The following is a 24,686-nucleotide window of genomic DNA, read 5'->3' as shown; positions in this document are numbered from 1 at the left end:
TTTTATTTTTATCATTATTATTTTACTCTTCACTGACACCTGGTGAACTTGTCGTCTCTGAGACCGGGGGAGTTATTTTAGTCAGGGTGTCCCTGCCCTCCTGCTGGTAGATTAATTACACATTAAACGTTGTGTTTTCAAAACGAAATGATAAATCTGGACACATAAAAGAGGCACAAAAAGAATCACAGCGAGGGAGAAGAGGGGATGTTAAGAAAGAAAATAAGAAATTGCAAAAGTGAGGTATCAGATAGAAAGGAGAACGTAGGAAATGCAACTAGGAAAGAATTTTAAGATAATAAGGATAAAGGGCAGGGAGGGCTGAAAGGAGGGCCAGAGAGAGGAAAAGCAGTAGGGTGATTTTTGGTTCTCAGTTCCCTGGTGAGGCTGCTGGCGTCCGCGCCCTCAACGCCCCAGCCTTCCAAGTTGAGGCGAAAGCCACCTCCTCGGGCCTGCGTCGCATCCAACTTACTCCAAGTTTTCTGGTGACTCCTACAGGGCCCCTTTCCGTCCCCCCCCCCTTAGTGAGATTGACAGTCGCGTGGAGGAGGCTTTTCCAGGCACAGCCTTTCTCATGATAATCAGCCCCCAGCATCACCTCCCGGCCGCGGCTGCTCCCGCTCGGAGCGCGGCTAGCGGACCCCGGGGACCGGAAACAGGGCGGCGGGCGGGGAGCAGGCGAGCGAGCCAGGTCAGCTGACCGGGCGGCGGGCGGGGGTCGCGGGCTCCCGGGCGGGGACAGGTCTGGGGGAGGGCGGTTGGGTGGGAGGGGGCCGACCCCCCCCACACCCCGCGCTCCTCCGCCAGTGTACCGGGGCCTTTCCTGGAGATCAAATGCAGGGACCGAAGCTGGCGGCGGGGGTTGGGGCGGGGTGGGGGGGTGGGGGCAGAGCGCGCGGAAAATTGGGGACAACAAGCAGACCTGTTTAGCATCAATAAATTAAGATGCTCATTTGGGTCCTGAAGTTTGCTGGTTCCTGTCAGTGGAGACGTTGGCAAAAGCCCTGAAGCCGAGATTCAGCCTTTACTTCAAAAAAATAAAATAAAATCAACCCCTCAGCTGGCCGCCCCGCTGGGGCCAGGTGACGTGCGAGATTCCACAGCCTGCGGGTCTCGCAGCAGGGATGTTAGGGACGGTCTGAGCTTCTCTGGTCCTGTTTTGGTTTTGTTTGAAAGGGCTTCTCAGAGAGATGCTCCTGATTTTTTTTTTTTTTTTAATAGACTTTCCCCTCCTATCCTAGGCTCAACTCCGAATGGATTGGATTGCAAGCCTGCACGTGAGAAAACCGTTTGGCTTGGCTTGGACCCCTGCCGCCCCCCACCCCCTCCACACACACCCAGTCCAGGGTCCCTTTTATCACCCTTTGCTTGGAACTCCAAAAGAAGTTGCCCACCTCCTGAGTCACAACACAAGGTCGAATAATTCCTCCAGATGAAAGATCAGTTCCATTTCAAAACGAGAATAGGTTCCTTTTTTTATTTTCTCCACATGGTACAAAATAAACAGAATTTGCTTTAAAAAAAAAAAAAAAAATCATTAACTATGGCCAAATTCGAATTCCTGCTACAGCCTGTGTGTTCAAGGGCAGAAACATTGTATCTCTTCGGGCATCTGGGCCGCCAAGCTGAGCGGGGGGAGGGGGGAGCGGCTGTGAAAGTTGAGGAAATTGACAGACTGAGAGGTGAATGGGGGGACAGGCATCAGGTCTTGGCTGGAGGGAATTGGAAAACAAAAGTGCATCCTTCTCACCCTGCCTGGGTGAAGGGAATCCTGAGGGAGGCAGTTTGTTTTGCCCATGGAAACCCTAAAGAATTATTTTCCCCCTTCAATGTTGAATGCAATATTATTTCACATTTCCGTGTATCTGTTGTTTTAATCTCTTTCGTCTACGCTAATCTCGAAGTGGATTATTAATAGGGAAGACAGAGAGAAGGAGCGGTTCATTTGCAGGACTTATTTTGCTGTGTGAGGAGCCGAAAGCCAGCAGCCCCCAGTTCTCTCTCGACTTTTCTCTGCGTCCTGCGCTCCTGCATCCCCCTGATCCCACGATCCCCATTGTCCCCGGACCTGGCCCTCGGACTGAGATAATGTTCGGAACAAATTTAAATTCCGGCTTCCTCCGGACCCCATCACCTCTGCCACGTTGGGAACTCTCTCGGCCAAATGCCTGGGGAGGGGCGTGCCAGTCAGGAACGAGGGGCAACCTAACCGCGCGTTCACCCCTCTGAGAGACCCTTCCCGTGCCAACATCCAAACATCCACCTTTATGGGAACTTGGAAGGTTGCTTTTTTACCCCAAACCAAATACAACATTTAGCCAGTCGGAACTCCCAGTGCTAAATGTTGAGGACTGTCTGCTGCCACTTGAACGATTACTGAGTCCAGGGTAATCAGATGATTAGGTGTTTTTAGTGGAAATACTTAAGGGTCTTTTTTTTTTTTTTAAGTCAGATCCTAAGTAACCTGACATTTAATATACATAATAAAGACAAGTGTTTTGTTAGCTATTCGATTAGATCCTTTGACCTGAGGTTATGCTTGTGTGCGTCTGGGCTGTAAGCCTCCAATGGCTACCTGGATGCCTGAAGAGTATTGCCTGGAATCACTCTATGCAATGGGCTCCTTCTTCCTTAGGAGTGGAAGAGGAGTGGCTGTAAAGCAAACTTCTAGAGAAAGCTGGACTCCAATTTTTTAAATTAAAAAAGAGAAAAAAAGGAGAAGAAAAATGGACAAGAACAGTGGTGCTAAATCTTAGAAGAGGAACTTGATAAGTCACACATATATTTAGTATAGCTACATAATAGTGAAAGAAATGTAAAATATAAAATTCAGAATGTATCTGACCCATGTTGAAAATATTTGATTTTATTTATCAATAATTTTAAGCTGAAGATCCTGAATGCCTTTCTTCTATAGACACTCTATCTGTGATGGGGTGGGGGGAGAGAGTTAATTTACCCAGCTGCTATGTTCATTATAATAAATATTTAAATTAGGAAAGAGGTGAGTCTGTAACCAACTGTGAAAATCTTTTCTTGCATTCTAGAACAAGATCTAGCTGTGGTCGTGCTAGGTAGCTATTAACCACCCCCTTCCCCCCCCCCCCCCCCCCCAAAAAACATACAAAATACAAAGACGTGTACCTCTGGGAATGTGGATGTGGCAACCCATGTGGTGGTTTGTCCCTCCTTTGAGTGCAATTGCCAGTGACTCTTGCATTCAAAGTCTTGCTTTAGGCACACATTCAAAGCATAGTTCAAAGCAGTTTATCTTAATATAGTGTTGGATCAGGGTATTATTTGTTTCAGATTTCATCAGACTGGAAACAGGAGGGTGTAACATATTTAACAATATTAAAGCTTAAAAATTGGTGTGAGGCACCTCTCTGGTCTTCACACCTCTTCCACCTTTACCTTTCCAAAGGATCCTAAATGCTGTGAGACTAGAAGTTTATTTGTGCTCTGAGGTTCTCAAGCACTTTCACTCTTTAGGGAGGAAAAAAAAAAAGTCTTAACAGTTCTTTAAGAAATTGAGCCTGAACCATCCGAGGATAGGAGATTTCTTCCTTTTCCGATAAATGCCTGTGCTCAGCATCCTCAAATTTGGCTGTCTTTATTTACTTCTATATTAGTTCCAATTATGTGCAGTGTAAACCAGCTTTTTGATTAACAAAACAGCAGAGCATTGGTTAAGAACACTTAAACTTCAAAAAAATTCCCCTGGGAAGTGGGCTCTGAATTGGTTAATAATGTGCAGTACTTGCTAAATTGCTGACTTCCAGATGTGGAAAATATCTTTCTTGTTTAGGACCTATGTAACCTGATTGGATTACGACAGAAGCGTCACGTTGGAAGCTTTTGAGTGATTATTTAATTAACCATACAGTAGAAAGCTGTATTCTCCAGGAAATCCCTTCCATATTTGCATAACCAATCCCTTCAGAGCAAAGGTGGAGTCTTTTCTTTTTAATTTTACTTTAATTGTAATATCAAAAAATATATACTCCAAAACTTAGACCCCATGCCGTTTAATATCATGCTCTTCCTTCCCTGCTAAGTTTCTCTGTGGCCTTTTTCTTTTCTCCTCCTGCCTCCTTACACTCTCTCCCTCACTTTATAGTGAGGTCTCCCTGAGATGTAGAGAGATTCAGAGATCGGGAGTGTTCTATGTTAATTTACTTAGAGACCCTTTATTAAAATGCCAAACTACTTTTTAATATTAGGATCCAATCCAAAAATTCATCACACACACACCCTAACACACATGCCCTAAGATGCATCTCTCATGCATTTTTTTTTCTGGCTCTGGTACCTAAAAAGAAAAAAATAATAATAATAAGAGAAAGGGCAGATAATTTTGTTCCAGAAGCTGTGCTGAGATATCCACACAATTTGATGTGCATCTCAAATCTGATCATTAGAGATATCTGTACAAGAAGAGACGATCTGGATTTGAGATTTGAGGACCCGGGATCTTTCCCTTTAACTTTCGCCCCATAGAGTTCTCCAGTTCTGTGAATGGTGTGCACGGTTTTCCGCCCTGTACTCTGTAGGATTTAGTGATGAGGATAATGATGCCAAAGGCTTGACGGGCGGGGGGGGGGGGGGGGGGGGGAGGGGGGGGGGGGGGGGAGGCGAAGGCGAAAGGGAGGGAGAGAGGAAGGGAGGGAGGTGGAATTTCATTTCTTCCACTAAAGCGTTTGCGGAGACTTCAAGGTATAATCTATCCCAGATCCTTTCCCAGAGAGAAACTTGGCGATCACGTTTTCACATGATGCTCACGCTCAGGGCGCTTCAATTATCCCTCCCCACAAAGATAGGTGGCGCGTGTTTCAGGGTCTCTCGTCTCTCTCCTACAGAAAAGAAAAAGAAAAAAATGTCATTAGAAGAGGCGTAACACGTCAGTCCGTCCCCAGGTTTGTGTTTCCTGGAGTGGCCGAAAGAGATCAGTTCTAACCTGCTCCGCAGGAATAACGGTCCTGCCTCCCGACACTCTTGGCGAGGTTTTTGTACAGTTTGCTCCGGGAGCTGTTTCTTCGCTTCCACCTTTTTCTCCCCCACACTTCGCGGCTTCTTCATGCTTTTTCTTCTCACCATTTCTGGCCAAAACTACAAACAAGACTTCGCAGGTAGGTTTTTTTTCCTCCCCTTTTCTCTCATTTTATCCCTTTTTGGTGTGCTCGTCCTCCATCCTCCTTTTCTAATTTTCTCATTTTGAGTGAGGATGTGAGTTTGAAGTGAGAAGGGGTGTCCGTGGGTAGGAATTTCAGGTGGGTTTAGCTCCTTTATGGAAAGCTTTTCCCAAGAGTGGCTTCTTCGCTTTCTCTTACACACACTCTCTCTCTCCTTGCTTTTCTCTCCTTTTTCCCTCCCCCAAATAATTTCCCCTGTACCTGTCCATTCAGGTAACCAAAGGTGCTCTTTGCTACCCAGCCTAGGAAAAGTTTTATTGAGAATTATATGGCTGGAATAAAAACTCATCAAGGGGAGAGGTCCTGCTCTATTTTCGCATCTAGTTCCAATTCATTATATTCAGCAATTAGGACCTGGCAAATACCTGTTAATAATTACAAAACTTGGTCAGTTACAGACCTAAAAATTCGGGGGCAATTCTTTCTCTTAGACATGGCAGTTCATCCTCTCCCACCGAGAAGGCTGTTTTCTAAGCAGAAAGTTGTCTGTTTTTGTCTGCTTAGCGAGTTTCATTTCTTTATTTCATTCTTTGTGTGTGTATCTGTGTGAAGTAACACCTCACTTCTGTGATTATAAATAAAGAAGTGAAAGTCCTCATGGAACTTGAGTCGTTCACCAAAGTGGAGGGGGGGGCACTACAGCTGGGAAGAAAACTGCTGTCAGGATATCAGGGTATTAAATTAGGATAACTTTTAAAATTGTATTTTAAATGGCAAAGTGATATAAACCTGGATTTAATAGAAGACACATACACACATATATCCCATTCCATACTTTGGCACTGAAAAGTCGAGAGAGAGATAGCAGGAGTTCCCAGGAACAGTGATGAGCCCGGCTAACATGAATGTGTTTATCTCCCACCTACTGATATATTTTACATGCTCCCCCTGTAATGATGAAGGTAAGATTACTAACTCCAGACTTAGGAGTAACAGGCAAAGATAAAGTTTACAGCACAAATGTCCTGTCTCTCTCTCACACACACACATGCTCATAAAACTAGCAACTTTCTTTATTAAACATGTATTTATATGCAATCGTGTGTCTCAGGGTGAATACAGACAGGCCAGCTGTTTCATCCCAGACACTTGTGTGACCATTTCTTTATTTCAGGATTTCCCCCAACAATTTCAAATCAATAGGACAAGAAAAGAAATGATAAAATGTGTCAAACTTAAATTAAAAGTCTCCTATTATGTATGCCTAGGTAAATTTAAGGTGCTTTCTAAAATATCCACTTCCCTTTCTCTCTGCCCCCCTCCCTTCACCCCTCTCAGCAAACGTGTGGAAACTGATACTCACTTTCCAGGTTTTCTGCAAAGCTTCGAGCACAGGAGACAATAGGTGCGGGGCGTGGGGACTGAGTATGCCCGGCAGAGAAAGGGTTAATGGCCCTTGTGTTACAGTTTGCATCTGTTACATCTTTTATAGCCCCCTGTTTAAACTAATCCTCGAGGCACAGCATCTTCCCTACCTCCACCGAGTTTTCAGGATTCTCCTCCTCTCCTGCCTGCCTCCGAGTTTCCCCTTCTCCAAGTTTTGACAGTTTCAGCTGAAAAAATGCAGCGCCTCTCTCGATTTTTAGGTACAAAAGTTTCGAAGCCAGAAAGGATACGATCATTTAGTAGAGCTTAAAAGTATTGCCGTAGCGGTTGGACTTTCTCTTTCCTTTCTTGAGGGAAAAAAATTTTTTTCTACTGGAACTATTTAAGGGAACCAGTGTGGGGGAGCATGTGTGTGAGTGAGGTGGGGTAAAATACTTAAGTAAATATTGTCAAAGTGGCGGGGGTGGGGGGTAAGGGACAGTGTCCAAAGAGGCTTATAATTATATTTCTTATTGCGGCGTAAAACGGGAAATCTTAATTTGGGGGCGGGGGTGGGGGAAGAGACAGTGCCTCGATAAACTCCGAAAGGGGAGGGGAGGGGGCGCTGGGCGAGTGGGCTTCCTATAATTACTATTATCAATTTGCCCGAGTGTGCTTCATCCAGGGGGCTGTTTCGCCTTGTTTGTTTGTTTGTTTCCTCTGGGAAATGGGGGGTGGGGGGATGAGAAAAGATGAGAGCGAAAAGAAAACCTCGCCTCACCCCAAGTTCCCGAGCCGGGGGCTGAGGACTTTTCGGAGGAAAGGGTCCGCCTAGCCCTGAGTCAAGCGGTCTTACTGTACCGCCGTGTGCATTCCCTCATACGGTCAGGAGTTATGACTCATTTTGAAGATGTAATTCTTGTCTCTCTGATCCCCTCGCGGGTGCTACACACCAAACAGTAACAAACACAAAGCGCCTCGGGGCCAAGGCTGGGGGGGGGGGGGGGGGGGGGGGGGGGCGGGCGGATCTCGGTGCGGGCCGGGGGGGGGGGGGGGGGGGGGGGGGAGGGGGCCGCCGAAGTTTCGCTTTGGCGTTGGGGGGCGCGGATGGGTGCTCGCCGGGGCCCTGGCCCGGCTCCCCTGGGCGGCCCGCGCGCGTTTCAATGGGCGCGGGCGATGCCCACATTGTCGCTGTGTTTGGTTGCTAGATCGAGCCTGCGTGCTGCCGAAGCAGGGCGCCGAGTCCATGCGAACTGCCATCTGATCCGCTCTTATCAATGAAGCAGCCGATCATGGCGGATGGCCCCCGGTGCAAGAGGCGCAAACAAGCCAATCCCAGGAGGAAAAACGGTAAGAAGCGGCCCGAACCAAACTTTTCCGGGCCACTCCGCGGCTCGAGACCCAGTGAGAAGGAGGGGGAAAGGGAAAAGGAACCGAGGCGGCGGCTGCGGCGGCGCCCAGGGCTCCAAGGCGAGCCTCCCTCCGCGGCCGGCGCCGGAGCCCGGCGCGCGCGGCGGCTGGACCGGGGGGGAGTTGGGGAAGTGCTGGGCAAAGTGAGCGTCAGGCGCCCGGGGGCTCCGAGCGCGGGGGTCCTGCAAGGGCCCCGCGCCCCCAGCCCCGCTGCCCCCCTCGAGCCCCTGCCTCCGCCCTCCCTCCGCCTCCGCCTCCCGCTCCGCTCGCGCCCGGCCCGCCTGGTCCCCGGCCGGGCTTCGGCAGCGTCCGGCGACGGCAGGGCGGGGGCCCGGGCGCCGGGTCGCGCAGGATCCTGGGGCGGGGGCAGGGGTGGCAGAGAGACTGCGAGGGTAGGAGAGGGGACCGGGGCTGCGCCTCAGCGAGGCTGAAAGTTTCTTGCCGGAGTCGCCCGGCCGCCTCTCGGTGCGCCAAGTAACGGTCCGCGGGCAGCGGGGCCCGGCCCAGCGCGCCCAGACCCCGGGGTGGGAGGGACTCGGCCGACCCCGCGCGGGGTCCGGCGAGGTCGGTGACGGCTCGGGGATGGGTGACTCCTCTCCAGCAGGCTCTGGCCCCCCAGGCCGGGGACACTAGGAGTCGCAGGGCGCAGCGAGACTTTTCCCGGCAGTTTCTACATGGTCTGGAGGAGCCCGTTATCCAGGCTGAGTCAGGAAGGAGGAAGGAGATGGGGGTGCGAAGGGCACACGCAGATCCGAGGTGGGATATTAAAGCGGGGGGGTGGTGACAGTTTGGTAGGTCCATCTTGGAGACAGCCAAAGAAGAGACGGGGCGCGGGGGGGGGGGGCAGAGAGAGAAACAGAGAGAGGAAGAGCGAGAGAGAGAGAGACCCCCTAGGTACTACCCCAAACAAAATCGTGGGAATAAAAGAGAAAAGTGATTGGCAAGAGCGCGGAAGGAGCCTGGGGGAGGGGAGAGGGCTGGAGACTAGCGAGGGTGCCGGGGGGGTGGGGGAGCTGACGGAGGATAACTGAGTTTAAAAAGAAAGAAACCAACCCCCGAAAACAAACAAGCGAACAAGCGCCAGCCCAGACTCGGAAAGGAAACTTCTCGCTCCCCTCGCTCTCAGCCGGATCACCCGGCGCGGGGCCGCGTAGACGCTCCCGAGGCAGGCGCGGGGACGCAGCGACCACCCGGCCTCCCGGCCTCCGCAGCCCCAGCCCGCGCCTCGCGGGGACCGCCCGGGCCCACTTGGAGCAACTTTCCTCTAGAGAAGACAATTGTGCGCGCCCCTGGCCTACCCCAGAGCTGCGCGGCGCGGGGAGGGGGCGGCTAGGGGCGCAGTGTGAGGTGCTGGAAGGAGCAAAACACAAAGACGAGAGAATTTTGATTAGAGACAAATGATGCTTCTCTCTCTCTCTCTCTCTCTTTCTCTCTCTCTCTCTCTCTCTCTTTAGATTTTGTGTGTGTGTACGCGTGTGTGTGCGTCTGTGTGTCTTTTGCTTGTTGTGGTGGAGGTGTCGAGCCATATGGGGGAGTGATAGAGGAATTTTAGTCAGAAACTGTTCGTTACGTTATCCTGCCTTTCCCCTTTGTGCTGTCTTTGATCTATTTGCTTGGCTTAGTATTACAGAAAAACAAGTACAATAATATATTCCGAGCTGCTTCCCTAAGATTCAGTTCAAGCTGCTGCTTTTTAAGTCTCGCCCTCTCTCTTTCCCCCTCTTCCTCTCTCTCTTAATTTAATTTTTTTTCACTCTGGTGTCTGGCATTATTTAAGGTGGTCCTTACACAGGAGACCTCCCCTTCCCAATCTCTGAGTAATTTAGTAGACACTAAAATTACACCTAATGTCCCCCTCTCCTCTCTTGTGTTTCCTCTGTTCCTTTTATTAAATGTTGGTTATTGATTTTCTAAAATCAATGTCTGTTGTGGGGCTTTTTCCCCCCTCTTACAAGTATCTAAAGCACGTTGCTGATCAACTGGATAACAAAAGCTTTGTGTCAAGGAGGCTTTTCCCCCCTTCTCTTAAACAGTCTTTTTTTTTTTTTTTTTTTTTTTGAGAGAAAAGAGAATGAGATTTAAAACAAGGCTCCCAGAAGTATTCTTCTGCAGGGAAGACTATTTAAAGTGTGCGTTTCTTCTTGCCTTCCTCCTTCCACCTCCTTCGGGATTTTGCCACCGATCACCAGCCTGGCCCCAGCAGCGAGGTCAGGCCAGAGCCCAGGTCTAAGGAAATAGAGGGATCCCGGCTTCCTGGGAACCCCTGGGGGACCTGGCATAGAGGGAGGCCGGTTGGGGGCTTCGCAGGTGGAATGAAGTGCCAGAGATGTCCGCAGTCATGGACACTGCAACCATTTCCCCTCCAACCCGCCACTAACTTGGGAGAAGCCTCCACATTCCGAAGTGGAAAGTTGAATTGCACATTTTAAGGCGTTTAGTCCAGATCCTACACACTTAACATCAAGCTTGTCTATTGCTTACAGCTTCTCTAACTTTGACTGTTACCTGTCTCCTTTTCCAAATAATCTATGGGAAAACATGCTGTATATTGGTTACTTGTCAGTGTTTTTCATTGGGTTTAATCTGACTGAGCAATGTTCTGGTTTTGAGAAGCAGGTAGTGTACTACCACCCCCACCTCTTTTTCATTTTCTTTCTCATCAAACACGTATCCAATGCCTTTCCCTTTGGGAATTGCTAGGATTTATCTGAACTGAGTGGATTTTTCTTCTTTCCTGGATTCATGGAAAAGATGTCACTTTTGAGCTTGTGTCTTTGCTGATAACACTAAATATGATGATGCTTATCAAAATCATATAGAAATTCCTGGAAAGAAATAATGGCAATAATAATCATAGAAGTAGAAGCTGCAAGAAAAAAAAAAAAGAAAAGATGGTCATCCAGGAACCTAGAATGGCACTTTATATAATTTTAATGAAGTCAACAGTGTATATATAGACTAAGGCGACAGGAGATAAAATGTGTAAAGCAGTGTGTGTGTGTGTGTGTGTGTGTGTGTGTGTTTGAAAGGCCAGTCAAGAACGTGGGTTAGAAGACAATGCTGTGTACATTTATTAAAAAGCAAAGGAGAAGGAGGCAGTTAAAGGAAAAGAAATGTACAAAGAGAAAAACAAGTACCTAAAATACAACCTTCCAGATTCTCAGGCTAGCAAGATGCCTGGCAAAGGCAGTGCCAGGGCCAAGTTAACCCATAGCAGGCAGTTAGTCTCCTTTCCCCCACATGGAAGGGATGAAATCTCTTCCCAGAAAATAAGATGTGCAGGAGGAAAGAGGGAGTGGGGTGAGGGGGAAGGAGGCAAAAAGCGAGCTGCCCGCAGACAAGAATGTGTGTCGGTTTCAAGAAAGTTCAGTCAGATGATCCTGTCGCCTGACTCACTTTGTAACACTTTCACTGAAGCTGGAGAGGAGGGGGAAACCCAGCCCCCCCTTTTCCTTTCCCCTGATTATACCCCACTATCTCCACACAGCCTTGGAGTCAGAAATGAGCTCTCGGAGCGGGAGATGCCCTGCTGCTGCTTGCCACCGGTGCGGCCCATTTGTAACTTGCAAAGTTTGTTGCTTTTGCCCCTGATTCGGGCAGCGGGTCCTGGGATGCTCCTGCTCCCCTCCTGCCTCCCACGGAGCTCAGGAAGAGGGGCTGCCTCCCCAGCCCGCCACCTTCCAGCATCAGCCTCTGAAAAATCTCACAGACACATGCGCGTTGTAGCAAAAATCAAATCCGGAAACTGCTTGTTTCAGAGAAAGGAATAAAGTTGTCTTTTCAAGGAAAACTGAATTAGGAGAAGAGAAAAAGGAAATAAGAGAAGGAAAGAAAAGTTAAATTTGATTTTTCTCCAGAGTTTCCACTAAAAGATTGGGGACAGTGTGAAGGAGAAGAGGGGCTTTTTACAAATGCCTTTGGTCTCTGATTTTCAGTGGCAAAGAACAGGGACCAAGTTAAATGTTCTCAGGGCTTTGGATCCTAGAGGAGAAACAATCAGAAGAGCAGAAATGATTATCCCTGTTTAAAATAAGCCCTCACTCTTTACCACTTCCTTAAAGGAATGGAGGTGCTACTGGTGATGCTTAGAGGCAATGAGGGACGGAGAAGTTGCTCCCGTTTCAGAGATGCTTAAATGAAAAGGAAAGAAAATGCAGTCAACCCCTTCTCCAGAAGGTGACTCCTAGCTCTCCTCCCTGAGAGGTGAAGTTGGGATGGAGCAACAAGAGTCTCACACACTCAAGCAGGGAAGTTTCCTTCGGATCACAGTCAGTCCAGACTTGGTTATCTTTGCAAAGTGTGGAAATCTTTGGCAAGTAGCTTTCTTCGTAAAGTTGATGAGCTTATAGGGAGCCTGTTTTGCTGACTCTCAGAGCACTCGGGCAGCTTGTGTGGCAGGTACCAGTTCTGAGGGCACTCCAAAGATATCCATCTCCATCCTTTTTTCTCTGTGGAGATCTTCTGCAAGTTTTGTCATGGTGCACACACACAAGGCTGGGGGGCTACGTATCTAAGGCGGTATTATTTGTTTTGTTTTGGTCTGGAAAAGCTAAGTCTATTGGGGTAGAAACATGCTTTCCTTCGTAGCAGAGCCAGTAGGCTGGTGGTGTCCATTGGGTGACAGTCTACCAGTAGTAAGGCTGAGCTGAGGATTTTAAACTTTGCATTGTTTCTCTGTTGCCCAATACAAATAAATTCACATCTTCAAGCATGTGTTTTCAAATAGGGTAAAACCAAGATTAAAGTTCCCTGCTCAACTGATATGTCATAGGCTTCAGTGTTTCCCTTCTTCCTTAATTTGCTTAAAGAAAATTCTAAGAGGTTATTAAAGACCCTAATGCCATGTTAAGACTATTTCCTGGGAAAAATGTGTGTCTACCCCGAAGGTAGGAAAGGAGGGAGTTGCTAGCCTCTCTAGCAGTGCTGCGTTTATTCTAAGATGTGGGAGATTCTTTTCCTTGCAACAGTTTTTGTCATCTGCATTCTTCCAAGGCTTTTAAGGTGCATTTTCTTCTGTGTGAAAGGAAATTCTTTGTCCTTTTCCTCTCCAGCACCGTGGCTTCCCAAGGTAGACACTATTTTGTGCCTGTCACAGAGAGAGGGAGTGCAGGTTTGCAATGCTCACAGACAATTGATTGTCTGCCCTAATGTGTTTCATTTACATGTTTATAACGTCAATGGTGCTGGGGTGTCCACTGTACCATTCATTCCCACATTCCCACAAGGGGGCAATTGTCTGAATGGCCAAGTCAGACACCTTTTTGATTGCTCTTTGGTTGTCTTTTCAGAGCAAAGAGATAAAGGAGGAAAATCTGTGATGCAGAAACACTAGTTGAAAATATACAGAATTAAATGTCACCACAAAAGCAGATGTTAACATAAGCCCAAATATGCTTTTTAGCCAAGATGTGAAGGTTGAAAAAAAATAATTCAGAGCAGAGGGAAGGATGATTTAAACCAATAAGTATAGCCTTATTCCCCCTCCTTATTTCTTTCTGTCTTTAGCAATCAGAAGGTGAAATGTAATTTTCCTTTTCATTTTTAAGCCTTGAAACATCTAGGCACCTCCTCATTATTTGTATGTTTGCTGTGATTGTGAATTTTGTATATATTTACATAGCTCTGTTTATGCCAACAGCATCAGCTTACCACTTGGAAAATCTATTGAATGACTATTTGGGCTGTGGGGAGTGTAAACTTTTAAAAAGTAAGATCCAAGTATTTCTTCATCAAGCAGTTTTTAAAAGGAAAACGATAATAATCAGTAGGCTACATGGAAGCCTTTGCCTTCATAGCTATGGGCCAAATACTTTTATCTTGGGTGACAGTCGTGTCAGAGCGAAAGCTCTCAGGAAAAGTGTAACTAGTAGTTACAAAGTAAATAAAGGATTTCGTTTTAAGGTGTTCTGTAGTGTTTTTATACTGTGTATGTGCATGTGTGTGTGTTGTCTTGTGTTTCCTCTGAGGGAGGTAAGAGGAGAACCCATCCCTGCCTGTGTCTTTTGGCTTTTATCTTCTATTCGTTCTGCCCTGCATATTACACATATATGTAGCCTACATGAATACACCTGTTTAAAAGAAAATCACAGTTCAGATGGTGCCTTGCTGGTTCATTTAGGAAACACAGTTATTAGAAGTTGGTCTGATTTCGCGTGTGGTCCATGAAGAGAGAAAATACCAACTCTTGGGTCATCTGGTGGGAGGCAAACGGGGGAGGGGGAAAGTTTTATAATTTTGTAGTAAATTTGAGAGGGGAAAAATCGCCAGTCTGTGAAAAGATTTTTGCCTCTCCGGGAAGACACACACACACAGTAGCTGCACCGTTAGCTGAACCTCTGACACGGCGGTCTTTTCAATGCCTTAGGTATGATTTCACTTTCGCTCACATCAATGCTGACCTGAATGCCTTTCATATCTGATCCGCTGTGTCTCTCCCAGTAAACATCCCCTGAGGGGAGAACAAAGAAAGGAGCTCTTCTTCTTCTTAATCACAATTCAGCCCTTTCACCGCCGGCAGGCTCCATTTGCATTCTGCCACAGAAAGCCAAGATGAAAAGAAAGAGAGAGAGAGAGAGAGAGAGAGAGAGAGAGAGAGAGAGAGAGAGAGGCGCAGGCACAGGGTAGTGGCTGAGTAAAATAACTTAGGTGTTTGTGGCTGTTTGTTGGGCTTCCCCTAGTTACCAGCCTTATATAGCTGATGCTCCACCAGGCCCTGTCCCTCCTGACAGGCATATAGTGTTACAAGATGGCATGCCTGTACTATTCATGGCCACCCGCTCAACACTTGAGGTAAAAAGTGTCAGGAGGGGATCCAGTTCTCCCCCAGAAGCCTGTTAGATTTGGGGTCAGGTGTGTGGACTTCCCGCCTTTGAGTGCTGCCTGCGATTTGGCTTTAATAAGTCTGATTGTTTACCAGCGGACCAGAGAGGTGAGGGCCCTGGGCGTGGGAGGGACAGGCGAGCTGCAGACTGGGCCCCTTGGTCTGATTTCAGTGACGGGTGCTCACACCCAGCCTGAACACACTGATAAATCCTCAGGAAAACTGGAAAAGACTTTCCCATTTTTCCCCCTGACTTTTTATGATAATTCATATTTTCAAATGAAAGGGGAAAAAAGCCAAGAAGAAACTCTCAAATGAGCCAAAAAGGAAAAAAAAAAATTCTCTGAAAAGAATTTTAGGGGGAAAAGTTGTGCTATTTTAAAAAGCTTTGAGGGCTGTAAAGTGCCACGTTTTTCACACCTTCTCCATACTTTTTTTTCAGATTTTTTTAGTATGTTTAACATTTGTGAGATGACAGCCTTTTTGTATCTCAAACTGGATGCTTCAAGATTTGTAGGGAGGGGTTGGTGGTATTCACGTTCTCTTGTGAGAGAAAGTTTGTGCCTAAAGGCCCCTTCTTCCTGGGAACTGTTTAAACCCTCGCAGGCAGACCTGTCAGGTTTTACTGTGTCATTTGCCACCATTTTCAACATGCAAAAGTAACATGCAGTTAATGGTATGGGAATGAGACCACAGCCAGAGCAGAAACCTCTCGTGACAACTTTTCAGCGACATTATCTTGCTCCTAGACTGTCTTGTCTTTTTCTTCCCCTTTCTGAAACCACTTTTGAGATGCCAGTTTTCTCCCAACAATTAGATTAAGGATACAATGCTCTCACACACATGCACCACATGTGCACACGCGCGCGCGCGCGCGCAAACACACACACACACACACACACACACACACACAACTTTGGAAGTGCCATCTCTTCCAACAGCAGAGTGAATGATTTGAAACAGGGGCTTTTCCAATAGTCCTTGTGGCAGATTTCACTTTTAAGAGCAAAACTAACGGATATATTAGAAGTTGTATGCGAACATGTGACACAGATTCCTGATTTTTTTTTCTTTTTCCCAGAAGATTTACAGAATTTACAAAAAGAGATTATCCCTACACCTTCCACCCCTCCTATCTACCCCCATGACCCAAGCAATGAAGGATTTAGGCAGATTTACTTCAGTAAACACCTTTGGACACTTGGGGGGAAAGTGGGAGTCTGTTTGCAAAAGGAGGCTTTTGTTAAGTGAGGTACCGGGATAATGCTTTACCAGGCAGCTGTGATATTAACCTACCCAGCAATGCGGGAACACTCTTTAACTCTTTGAGTGCCTGGCCCCTTGCGCTCAGCAGATAAAATCCTGGCTCTCCAAAGACACTCAGAATTCTGGCTCTAGCAGTTTATTATTCAGACAAGTCTTATAGGCATGAAAACTGTTCAAGCTTTTAAAACAATGTGGTTTAATTAGATGAGGTGGACTTACATTGCTCATAAGCCCTCCAAATGGTGGTTTATAATTGGCAAGGAAAAAAAAAAGATAGAAAAAAGGAATCAAGGCAGCACATTAAAAATTCCAGGAAATATCTTTAGAAAAGCTATTTTCATTTCTAGCTTTTAAAATATTAGACTACGGTAGCTAGAGGGAATGAAGCAGCTGGGGCCTCTCTCCTTCCTATAAAAGACACCAGAAGTTTGTGATGAAGAAAGGGGCTTCAACTTGAAAGCTGTAAGAAGCCAGTTTGGACAGTGATATGATCTCAGCCTTCACATCTTTTCAAGGGGGAAATACTGCCTATCTGTCCGAACCTGGGAGGTCATGTGAACCTCAGAGTCAGGGCCTCAGGCTGGCCGTTACCAGCTTGAGACTTTCCAAAGCAAGCAGAGAGACATTTATGAGGAAGGAGTTAATGGTTATTTTTTGCTGGGCACAAGAATAACTTTACAGGTGTTGCATTTGGGCTTAAATAAGATTGCCTTATTTAGTTTCGAAAAAAGAGTGTAGGTGTCAACATTCGAGCAGCCACAAATGTGTGAGAAAGTAAAGGGTATGAGACATGACGGAATTAAAGGTGTTTGCTATGTTGTTACACCGTGTGTCAGGCTGCAAGCTCCCTTTGTCACAGCCTCCTGGTGATTTGACAGCGCAGATCTACTTCCCTTCTAGGTGAGACAGCATTTTTAAACTGGAGTTATAAATATGGTACACCCTTCAAGTTGCACCCTGCCTCCCAGATCCGTGAATCCTATTTGAAAGCATCCTGCCCTAAGACACAATGAACAAATGCCCGTATGCAAGGGGGCTGTGGGCTCGGGGGCCCGGGCAGCGCCAGCATCACAGTAGCTGGCATTGACTGTTGTTTGGCAAGAAGGTCCTCTGCCAAATCATCCAATAATTAAGTTTTATGTTATTTGTATGAACGACCAAGCATGCAGTATTCCTTTTCAAATCAAAGGGAGGCTTAAAATTACTTTTTGAACACTTTCAGACCATGGTCAGGTCACAGTTTGGGGGCTGAATTAAAATGATCTCATTCATGATCTAATTGAGGTTGGCAAAACCTTAGCAGTAGCAGGAGTACATAAATATAAATCAAAGACCAAAATTTAGCAAATCATATCATTTGCTAGAAATCTGCTCATGAATTATTCTCCGATTGCCAACCCAGAAGTTAAACTTTGTCTCCCCTCAGCAACAGTAACTGCGCATATTTTTTCAGGCTTCTGACAGGAAAGTTAGAGGAGCTGAAAAGAGAAAGGAGAAGGAAGATGATCACTGTGTCATCAGATATTGTGCGTTTGTGACCCAAGAAACTATGAGAGCTGATAAAGCCATGTACATTTACAATGGGTGCTGCAGCCTTGGTTGGAAATTAATATGGGTTTCTAAAAACCAGACTTTGGAAGAGCAGGCAGCACAGACACATTAAGAGTGTAAGGGAAGCAAATGTTTCTAGAAGGGTCTGATTGTACTTTGCTTTCATTTTTCAATTGAGAAATGTAATCATCATAATGATTCATGATTATTTACAAATTTAGTTCTGTTACTGAGCTGGGTCCAGGGATTGGGATTTGAAGTAGTGGTTAGAACTAGAAGACAATATGGAACTGTTAGTGTGCATATTCAGGTTACCTTTCACACTTTCTTCCTTTTTAATTTAACACTGCTATAAAATTAAGACTCCAAATAACTTTTCCTATAATCTATGGAATTAAATGTCATATTCTATTGTACCTAAACCATTTTTAAGTCGTTCTAAATTTTTCTTGGTTGCTGTGTGTGATTTCATCTTAAACCCACACAACACTTTACTATAAACTAGAAGAAGTCTAATTCTGCACTTGAATCTTTTGAAGTTAAAATTTTAAATCCTGTGTAAAAGAAGATATTCTTTTAATCAAACAGTAAACACAGAACTGGTCAGTTGGCGAACTTTATATATCATAAATATATGAAGGTATATTTTTAAATCTTCAGGATAAAGCAAGATGGAAACATTTTAAAATAGTCTCAGGTGAGAGAGGAGATGACTACATTCTTTTGGGAATAGGTAGTCATTCCTGATTTCCTAAAATGTATTCTACATTTAAAAGAAAAACAACTGTAATGGATTCCTCTTTAATAGTTACATTGCCCATATGACAACATAGTGATTTTTGTTCTCTATATACTGTTTCTTATTATTTTTATAGTAATTAACTCTAGGAAAGGTACTCCTGACAAGGGGATAGCTACTCCCTCCCCCCAAATAAGAAATAATCTGTAATAGATGAACAGATTAAAATATTGTGCTATATAAAATCTGAGGTTTTTTTTTTCTCTCGAGTGGATGAGTAAATTTCAAGGAATTCAGTGCCCAAGTGATCTATAAATGTAATATATAGCTTTCACTGTTTCTTAGTTTAAGAAAATATTTATTGTCTTGTATATCCAAGTAACTGTAATCAAAGAAATTGCAATTGCCTATTCTTGGAAGTACCTAAGTTTCTATTTTAGACATCATGCACATCAATGGAAGTGTTTCACATCATGAGAATTCTCAGTTTTAAGAGGTGAGGTTTATATATAAGGAACTCAGTAAGCTGTGTTTTCATAATAAATAGACCCATTAAGAGGGAAACATCTTTGAGCAAAATGGTTGTCCTCTAAAGATTTCCCATCACCTTTGCTCTGCTGATGGGAATTTGAAAACTAAATACAGCCCGTGTGCACACATTCCCACATGCACACAAACACAAATGCACCCTAGGATCCAAACTCTGAGAATTTTCCTCTTTAACTTTCACTACAATCGTCTGGCTTGTGAATGAAATACACTTAAACAAAAATAGTAGAGGCGAGGAATTAATGTAGATTCTTGTTTAGTAGGATTTATTGTAGGGGAAAAATGTGTTCCCTATGCCACATGACTCTTATGAAACTTACACCTATTAATCTAAGCTTTAAGTGTATTATTTAGGATAAATTACTAGCTTTGTGCTTTTGTAATGTTTTCCCCCATTTCCCTTCAGTATTACCAACCTTAACAGAGATTATCCTAAACTGATTGCAAATTGTTATGGTTTTAAAAACAGCATTCTGGAGTACTGAATAAAGATAGCATTTTAAAGTAGTGTTTACAATATTTAGAAGAAAAAAGGGTGGGGGGAGATTTAAAACTATACTGAACACTTAGAAATATGTGGAGTTTTATACTTGTGCAGATAATTGTGAGGTAGCCTTGCCCTGTGAAACCAAGACCACAAATGATACGTGTCAGTAGGTTCTTTGATAGGGCTTCTGGCCACAGTGTTTTTGTGCTGTCAAACTGCTATGTTGAACAAACACCTCCTCTGGGACAGAGTGATAAATGCAGAGACAGGCTGGCTTCAACCAGTCTCAGCAATCTCCTCAACCACACCCCCACTCCCAGCCCACCTCCCACCTCCCACAATCCAGCCACCTCCCACCTCACTTTGCCCCTTTACCTGAAATTGACATTTATATAGAGTTGCCCAGGATTTTTTAAAGTGTCAGTGGTGAGTAATTGTTGATACTCCCCAAATCTTATGAATCAGTACTCTGAAACTGCAGGCAAAGTCCTTTTTCTGGCAGGCTTTATCTAGTCTTTTTAAATGGAACTGGACTGAGCTTCTAAACTTTTGCCAACTTGAACTTTTTCCACCTTTGCTTAATCACTTGAAAACCACTTGCTTTCCTTGTCTTTCCCCTAGTCGCTTGAGTTTTATTTTCTAATGTTCAAGCAATTACATTGTGCAACACAAACAAAATTTTGCCTTAAAAAATCCAAACACTATTACCTCCTACTTTTCACTTTCTAGCATTTTTTTAGGGCTAACATTTCAAATGTATAGTCAACTGGGTTTTTTTTTTCTCCTTCTCTCTCGGAGCCATTATTCTCTGACTAAAACCTGTTTACTGGTGCCTTTGTGTGTGCGTTTTTTTCCCCTGACATTAAATGAATTTCCATCTTCTACTTCTGCAATCTCTAAGAAATAGATAAACCATTATATTTTTTCCCTGCTCGTATTTTAAAGTGGTGATCCTGACAGCAGGACGATTATTGCACTTTATGTTTTAGTGGATGTTTGCTGTTGCTAGTTACAGCAACACTTATCATAAGACAGCAAGAAAAGAGTAGTCACTGGTAATTAAAGTAATGAAATATTCATTTACTCTACCTTTTCTGTAGTCTCACAAATTAGGCTGCTACATTTAATGCCTGCACTGCCTCTGTTTTTATTATAATGGCAGCTTTCGCATCTGCAATTAGGACTAATTCTGACAGTTACAATTTCTGAGGGATGGTAAACAGTGAACGAGATGTGCAGCAGAGGTATTACACGTGAAAAGCCCTTGTCTCTTTAACCTTGTTGTTTTTTTTTCTCGCAGAGGTTACCTTTTCCCGATGGTGCAAAATCGACTTGACATAACTGTTCATCAGTTTCAGGGTTTTCCCTGGAGGTATTTGCATCAAATCAGCCCAGTCAAGCTTCAAGTTGAAATTGGCAGGCCAGAAACTCACAGGGTAGAGACTGGAAAAGAGACAGCCAAAGTACAGGCAGCAAACTGACAGCAGCAGAGTGAAAGACAGAGGGGCGGGGGGAGGTTGAGAGCGAGAGCTTTTCAACTTTAGTGTGCGGGGAAATCTCAGCTTCTGTACTGATCTCAGCAGCACGTATCCTGAAGGAGCTTGAAAGGTTGGGATTCAGCACACCTTCAACTAATTCTTACCACTAGGGCTCACCAGCCTTGCTCCGTGGGTTTGCTCTCACTTAATCTGATTGGATGCCTAAAGAGGAGTGGGCACACTTAATTAAACGGAAGGAAAGTTCCGAGGCACCTCCCCAGCACTTATTAAAGCTTGAAAGCCAAATCTCATGATCAGTGTTATAGGAGGAAATTAAGGTGGTTTGGGTTTTTTTTCTAATTGTTAACTTGTAGGAAAGTGAACAATCCCTCTCTTTACCAGGTTTGTTTTCTCGGGGTTCTCTTCTGAGCAGATTAAATGTTCACAGACTAGAGCTCAGGGGACTGTCCATTAAAAAGCTAATGCATTTTGGCTAACAAAAATCCAGTACAAGTAGCAAAAATTATATTTGAAGAGATACTCCTTTGCATAACATGGGTTCGCCAGTTCTCTGTGTCAAATAATGCCCTCTATCCTGATAACATAAGAACATGTATTAAGTTGTTTAAAAGGTCAAGAAGCATGGCAAAACCTTAAAATATCTATGATACTCAACTTTTAGTCTCAACAAGGTCACTTTAAGAAAAATTCCATGATTGCAAAACTTTTATAATTGCTTTTACAAAGAAAACAAATATGAGAAGTGTTTCCTTTGCCTGAGAACATTTTTTCTCCTTGATGTCTTTAAGAAAAAAAATTGTCATCCTTCCCCGTCTCTTCTAACTTTGGAGTGGGAGGGGGCTGGTGTTTTTACTAGATGATTTAAAATCCTCCTCACTTTCCAAGTAGACTTGGGGGTCGAATAAGCCCTTGCTTTCAAACCATCTTCTAGCTCTGTGTATGACAGGCATTGGCTGATCTGCTGATGCCCATTCGACAGGCACTGTTGAACTAAAGTGGTGTGACGGCACAGTTTTGTTAAGCTGTGAACAAAGGGCTGAAGATGCCTTGCTGGCATCATCCATGTGCATATTGGCCTTGTCACAGTTTTGCTTGATTTAATGCTCTGTTTATTCCTAGATATTAAAACTTAAATTCTGAACAATATGTTTTCAAATACTACATACCAACTTTATTTTAAAAGCTTTAACTTTGAAGACCCTAGGGTCCATTTGCTCATCCAGTTTCTGTGTAGCCAGCATTAAAACACAGTTTTGGAAATAAATAGATTGCCAGTAGCCTCTTTGCTGTTATCCATTTAAAAATGGGATTCCAGTCTTTAAAAGTCTTATTAGGATAAAAGATTTATTTTTCTTTGATCATTGGTTGAAAGTCATTATTTATTTCCAACACTGGATTGTCACATAAATTCCTAAGGAAGAGTTACCTTGTGTGTACATAGTGCAGTCAGAGTAGACTTTTTAAAATGACAAATTATTAAAGAGATATTCAGTAATAAAAGAAAGCATTTACAAATACCTGTAAGGGTAGGCACATCACCACTAACAGCAAAAAAAAAAAAAAAAAAAAAATCAAGGGAGTTTATGTTAAAGGGAGCCCTATTTAAGAGATAGCAGCAGAATTAAGATTGAGACTTAAAAATGAAATAATTATTATGAAAATCCCTTTTCCAGAGGCAACAGCTTGCCCATCAAAAAAAATCTTAAGTTTGGTACTAAATTTAGATTCCAGCGTCCTGTTGAATGTGTCTTGAGCTTTATCTGTGCTTGGTTTTTGTTCCCCCTCTGCCTCTTTTTCCACTCTTCAGGTTTGCTTCAAGTGTTTGCTAAGAGATTAGTTAGCAAGTTTATATTGAGGAGGTAGCCATGGGAGGCAGCTCTCTGCTTGAAGGAACGCGCAGTGGGTCAGAGTGAGAAGATACAGGGAGCTGAGACTGACTAAGGCCTGGGATCAGGTACTTTATTTTCTCTCAAAGACAAACTGCCCGTAGAAAGGTTGGTGGGCTGGCATCTGCCAGCAGGAGCACAGATGTTACCACTTTTAGAAACTTCCAAACAAGCATTATTGCTGGAACAACTTTATGAAAAAAAAAAAAAAATCTGCTGCCGGAATACTCCCTTTTCATTATGTAAAGAGGCTATAATTTGAGATATTCAAGGTTATTTTTACCTCCATTCATGAAACAGCATCTTTCTTGAGAGCTGTTACGAGTTAGGTGAGGAAGGTGGCAAAGGAGAGAAAAATGCTCAGCAGCCTAAAAGTATTGCTGCTGCTAATAACCAGTGAGACTCCACTAAGAATCTGAAATAGAATGTCCAGGGTAAAACACATCCGCGTTTCTACCTGTATTAACCGTGCTTTCTTAGCAGTGAGTGAAATGAATTAATGAATTGACCATTTTTTTCAGTGGTAGCTTTGCTCCATGTTCACTTATACCAAATAATTCCCACAGCCAGAAAGGATGATACATGTAGGGGTGGCTAGGAGAGAATAAACCTTTATTGCTAGTTTTTACATCATGCATGAGAAAGACGCTTGCAAACAGCGTAGATTGCAAGACACTCTGTGGCCTGTCCTCTTAGTTTCATGAGAAAATTTTGCCCAATCCCATAGATATGAACAAGATTTAGACATGTAATCTCCAACCTGGGGAAGAGAGCTTTTAACATATTAATGGGGCAGATTCTCACTTAATATACGATGTGAATTTTGGCATCAGTTTGGGGTTTCTTATTAATACTTTGTTAGCAACTGTTTATGAAAGAGACAAACAGCAGTCCATCCAAATAGTCCTCCTCCCCCAACCCCTATCTCGATATTAACGGCTTTGTCCTGTCAGCTCATAACATTCTATCTTTAAATTGCTCTAAATGAAGCCATAGCTCTAGTTATGTTTTGTAACAAATCCATGGCTGGGACCAACATGACTTCTCACCTTTTAATGAACTGTTCTAGTTTAGGATCTTCGAAGGAATAGAGTGTTAAAAGAAGCAAAGCAGGAGATGAAGAGGTCTCGTAAATAGTTTCCTTTGAACATCCACAATTGCTTACATGGCCTTTTCCCCTTTTTTCCAGGCTGGCAGAAATGGCCTAGCCCAGGACTCATCCAAGTGAGCACATTTCAGAACTACTCATTGGATGATTGGAGGGAGACAGAAGCCCTACGATACCAAAGCAGTGTATTAATGGAGAAAGTTCCTGAGATTGGGAGTGGGTGTGACGTTAGGCTAGGGCATTCCAGAAGGGCACTAATTCATGTGAGAATAGTAAGTGTATATCTTCTAGCTATCAGTTAGCATAAGGTTTCATAAACAGGTACTGATGGCTCTTTCACCCCCTACCCCCACCATCCAATTTCTAGCTGAGTGTGGAACAGGCTCTGCTTCCTATAAATAAGATCTTTGAATTTATCTGCAATGAGGTACAGCTTTAATGATCTGTATCTGCAAGCCAGGAGCATGAATGTGATCTTATTGTATCATAGTGTAGAGATGAGATAGGCTAGCGCTACAGCACACCAGTGCATTGTGCCTGGGTGTCTGGAACAATCCTTCCATTTCCAAAGCAGCAACTCTTTATTTTTCATCATTGTTTCTTTACCTCACTTGTATGCTCCTTGTGATACAGATCTGAGTGAGTTGTGCAAGCTTCAGACTTGCCATCCTCCAGCTCCCAGACCTAGTACAGAGTAATTCATAAACTTACCATATTAGACTATCAGATTGAAACCAAGGGTTTCTACTGTGGTGGAATTGGAAAGCCCATTGTTTTGATTATCATTTCATCAGCCCCAACTGATACTAGTATGCTCAAGGAAAACATACTTCAGTTACAGTTGATTTTCAGATTCCAAAATGGTGCTGCAAAG

At 44.3% G+C, this 24,686-nt stretch overlaps 1 protein-coding gene and 1 pseudogene across 9 annotated transcripts in view; one reads left to right on the top strand and one right to left on the bottom strand.

Moving 5' to 3' along the window:
* Positions 1-4,161: 4,161 nt before the first annotated feature.
* LOC116556890 lies at positions 4,162-6,638 on the bottom strand (annotated as a pseudogene). Its single transcript, XR_004271229.1, has 3 exons — positions 6,496-6,638; positions 4,958-5,109; positions 4,162-4,853 (listed from the first exon to the last, which is right to left on the bottom strand). The product of XR_004271229.1 is annotated as an uncharacterized LOC116556890 (transcript).
* Positions 4,755-24,686, top strand: part of ZEB2 (zinc finger E-box binding homeobox 2) — a 135,183-nt gene continuing 115,251 nt past the window's right edge. For 2 of the 8 annotated variants that reach the window (XM_032286233.1, XM_032286229.1), the window contains exons 1-2: positions 6,653-6,778; positions 7,706-7,847. In XM_032286233.1, coding sequence (XP_032142124.1) covers positions 7,775-7,847 — 73 coding nt within the window. In that variant the 5' untranslated portion in view covers positions 6,653-6,778; positions 7,706-7,774. Of the gene's footprint in view, positions 5,130-6,652; positions 6,779-7,174; positions 7,457-7,705; positions 7,848-8,285; positions 8,664-24,686 lie in introns of those variants that run through there. The other 6 variants (XM_032286228.1, XM_032286232.1, XM_032286231.1 and 3 more) reach the window with 6 other exon arrangements.

The sequence above is a fragment of the Sapajus apella genome, unplaced genomic scaffold, assembly GCF_009761245.1.
Source record: "Sapajus apella isolate SASKATOON/1434 unplaced genomic scaffold, GSC_monkey_1.0 scaffold18, whole genome shotgun sequence".
Taxonomy (NCBI): Eukaryota; Metazoa; Chordata; class Mammalia; order Primates; family Cebidae; genus Sapajus; species Sapajus apella.
This window is presented reverse-complemented; position numbering and strand designations above follow the sequence as displayed.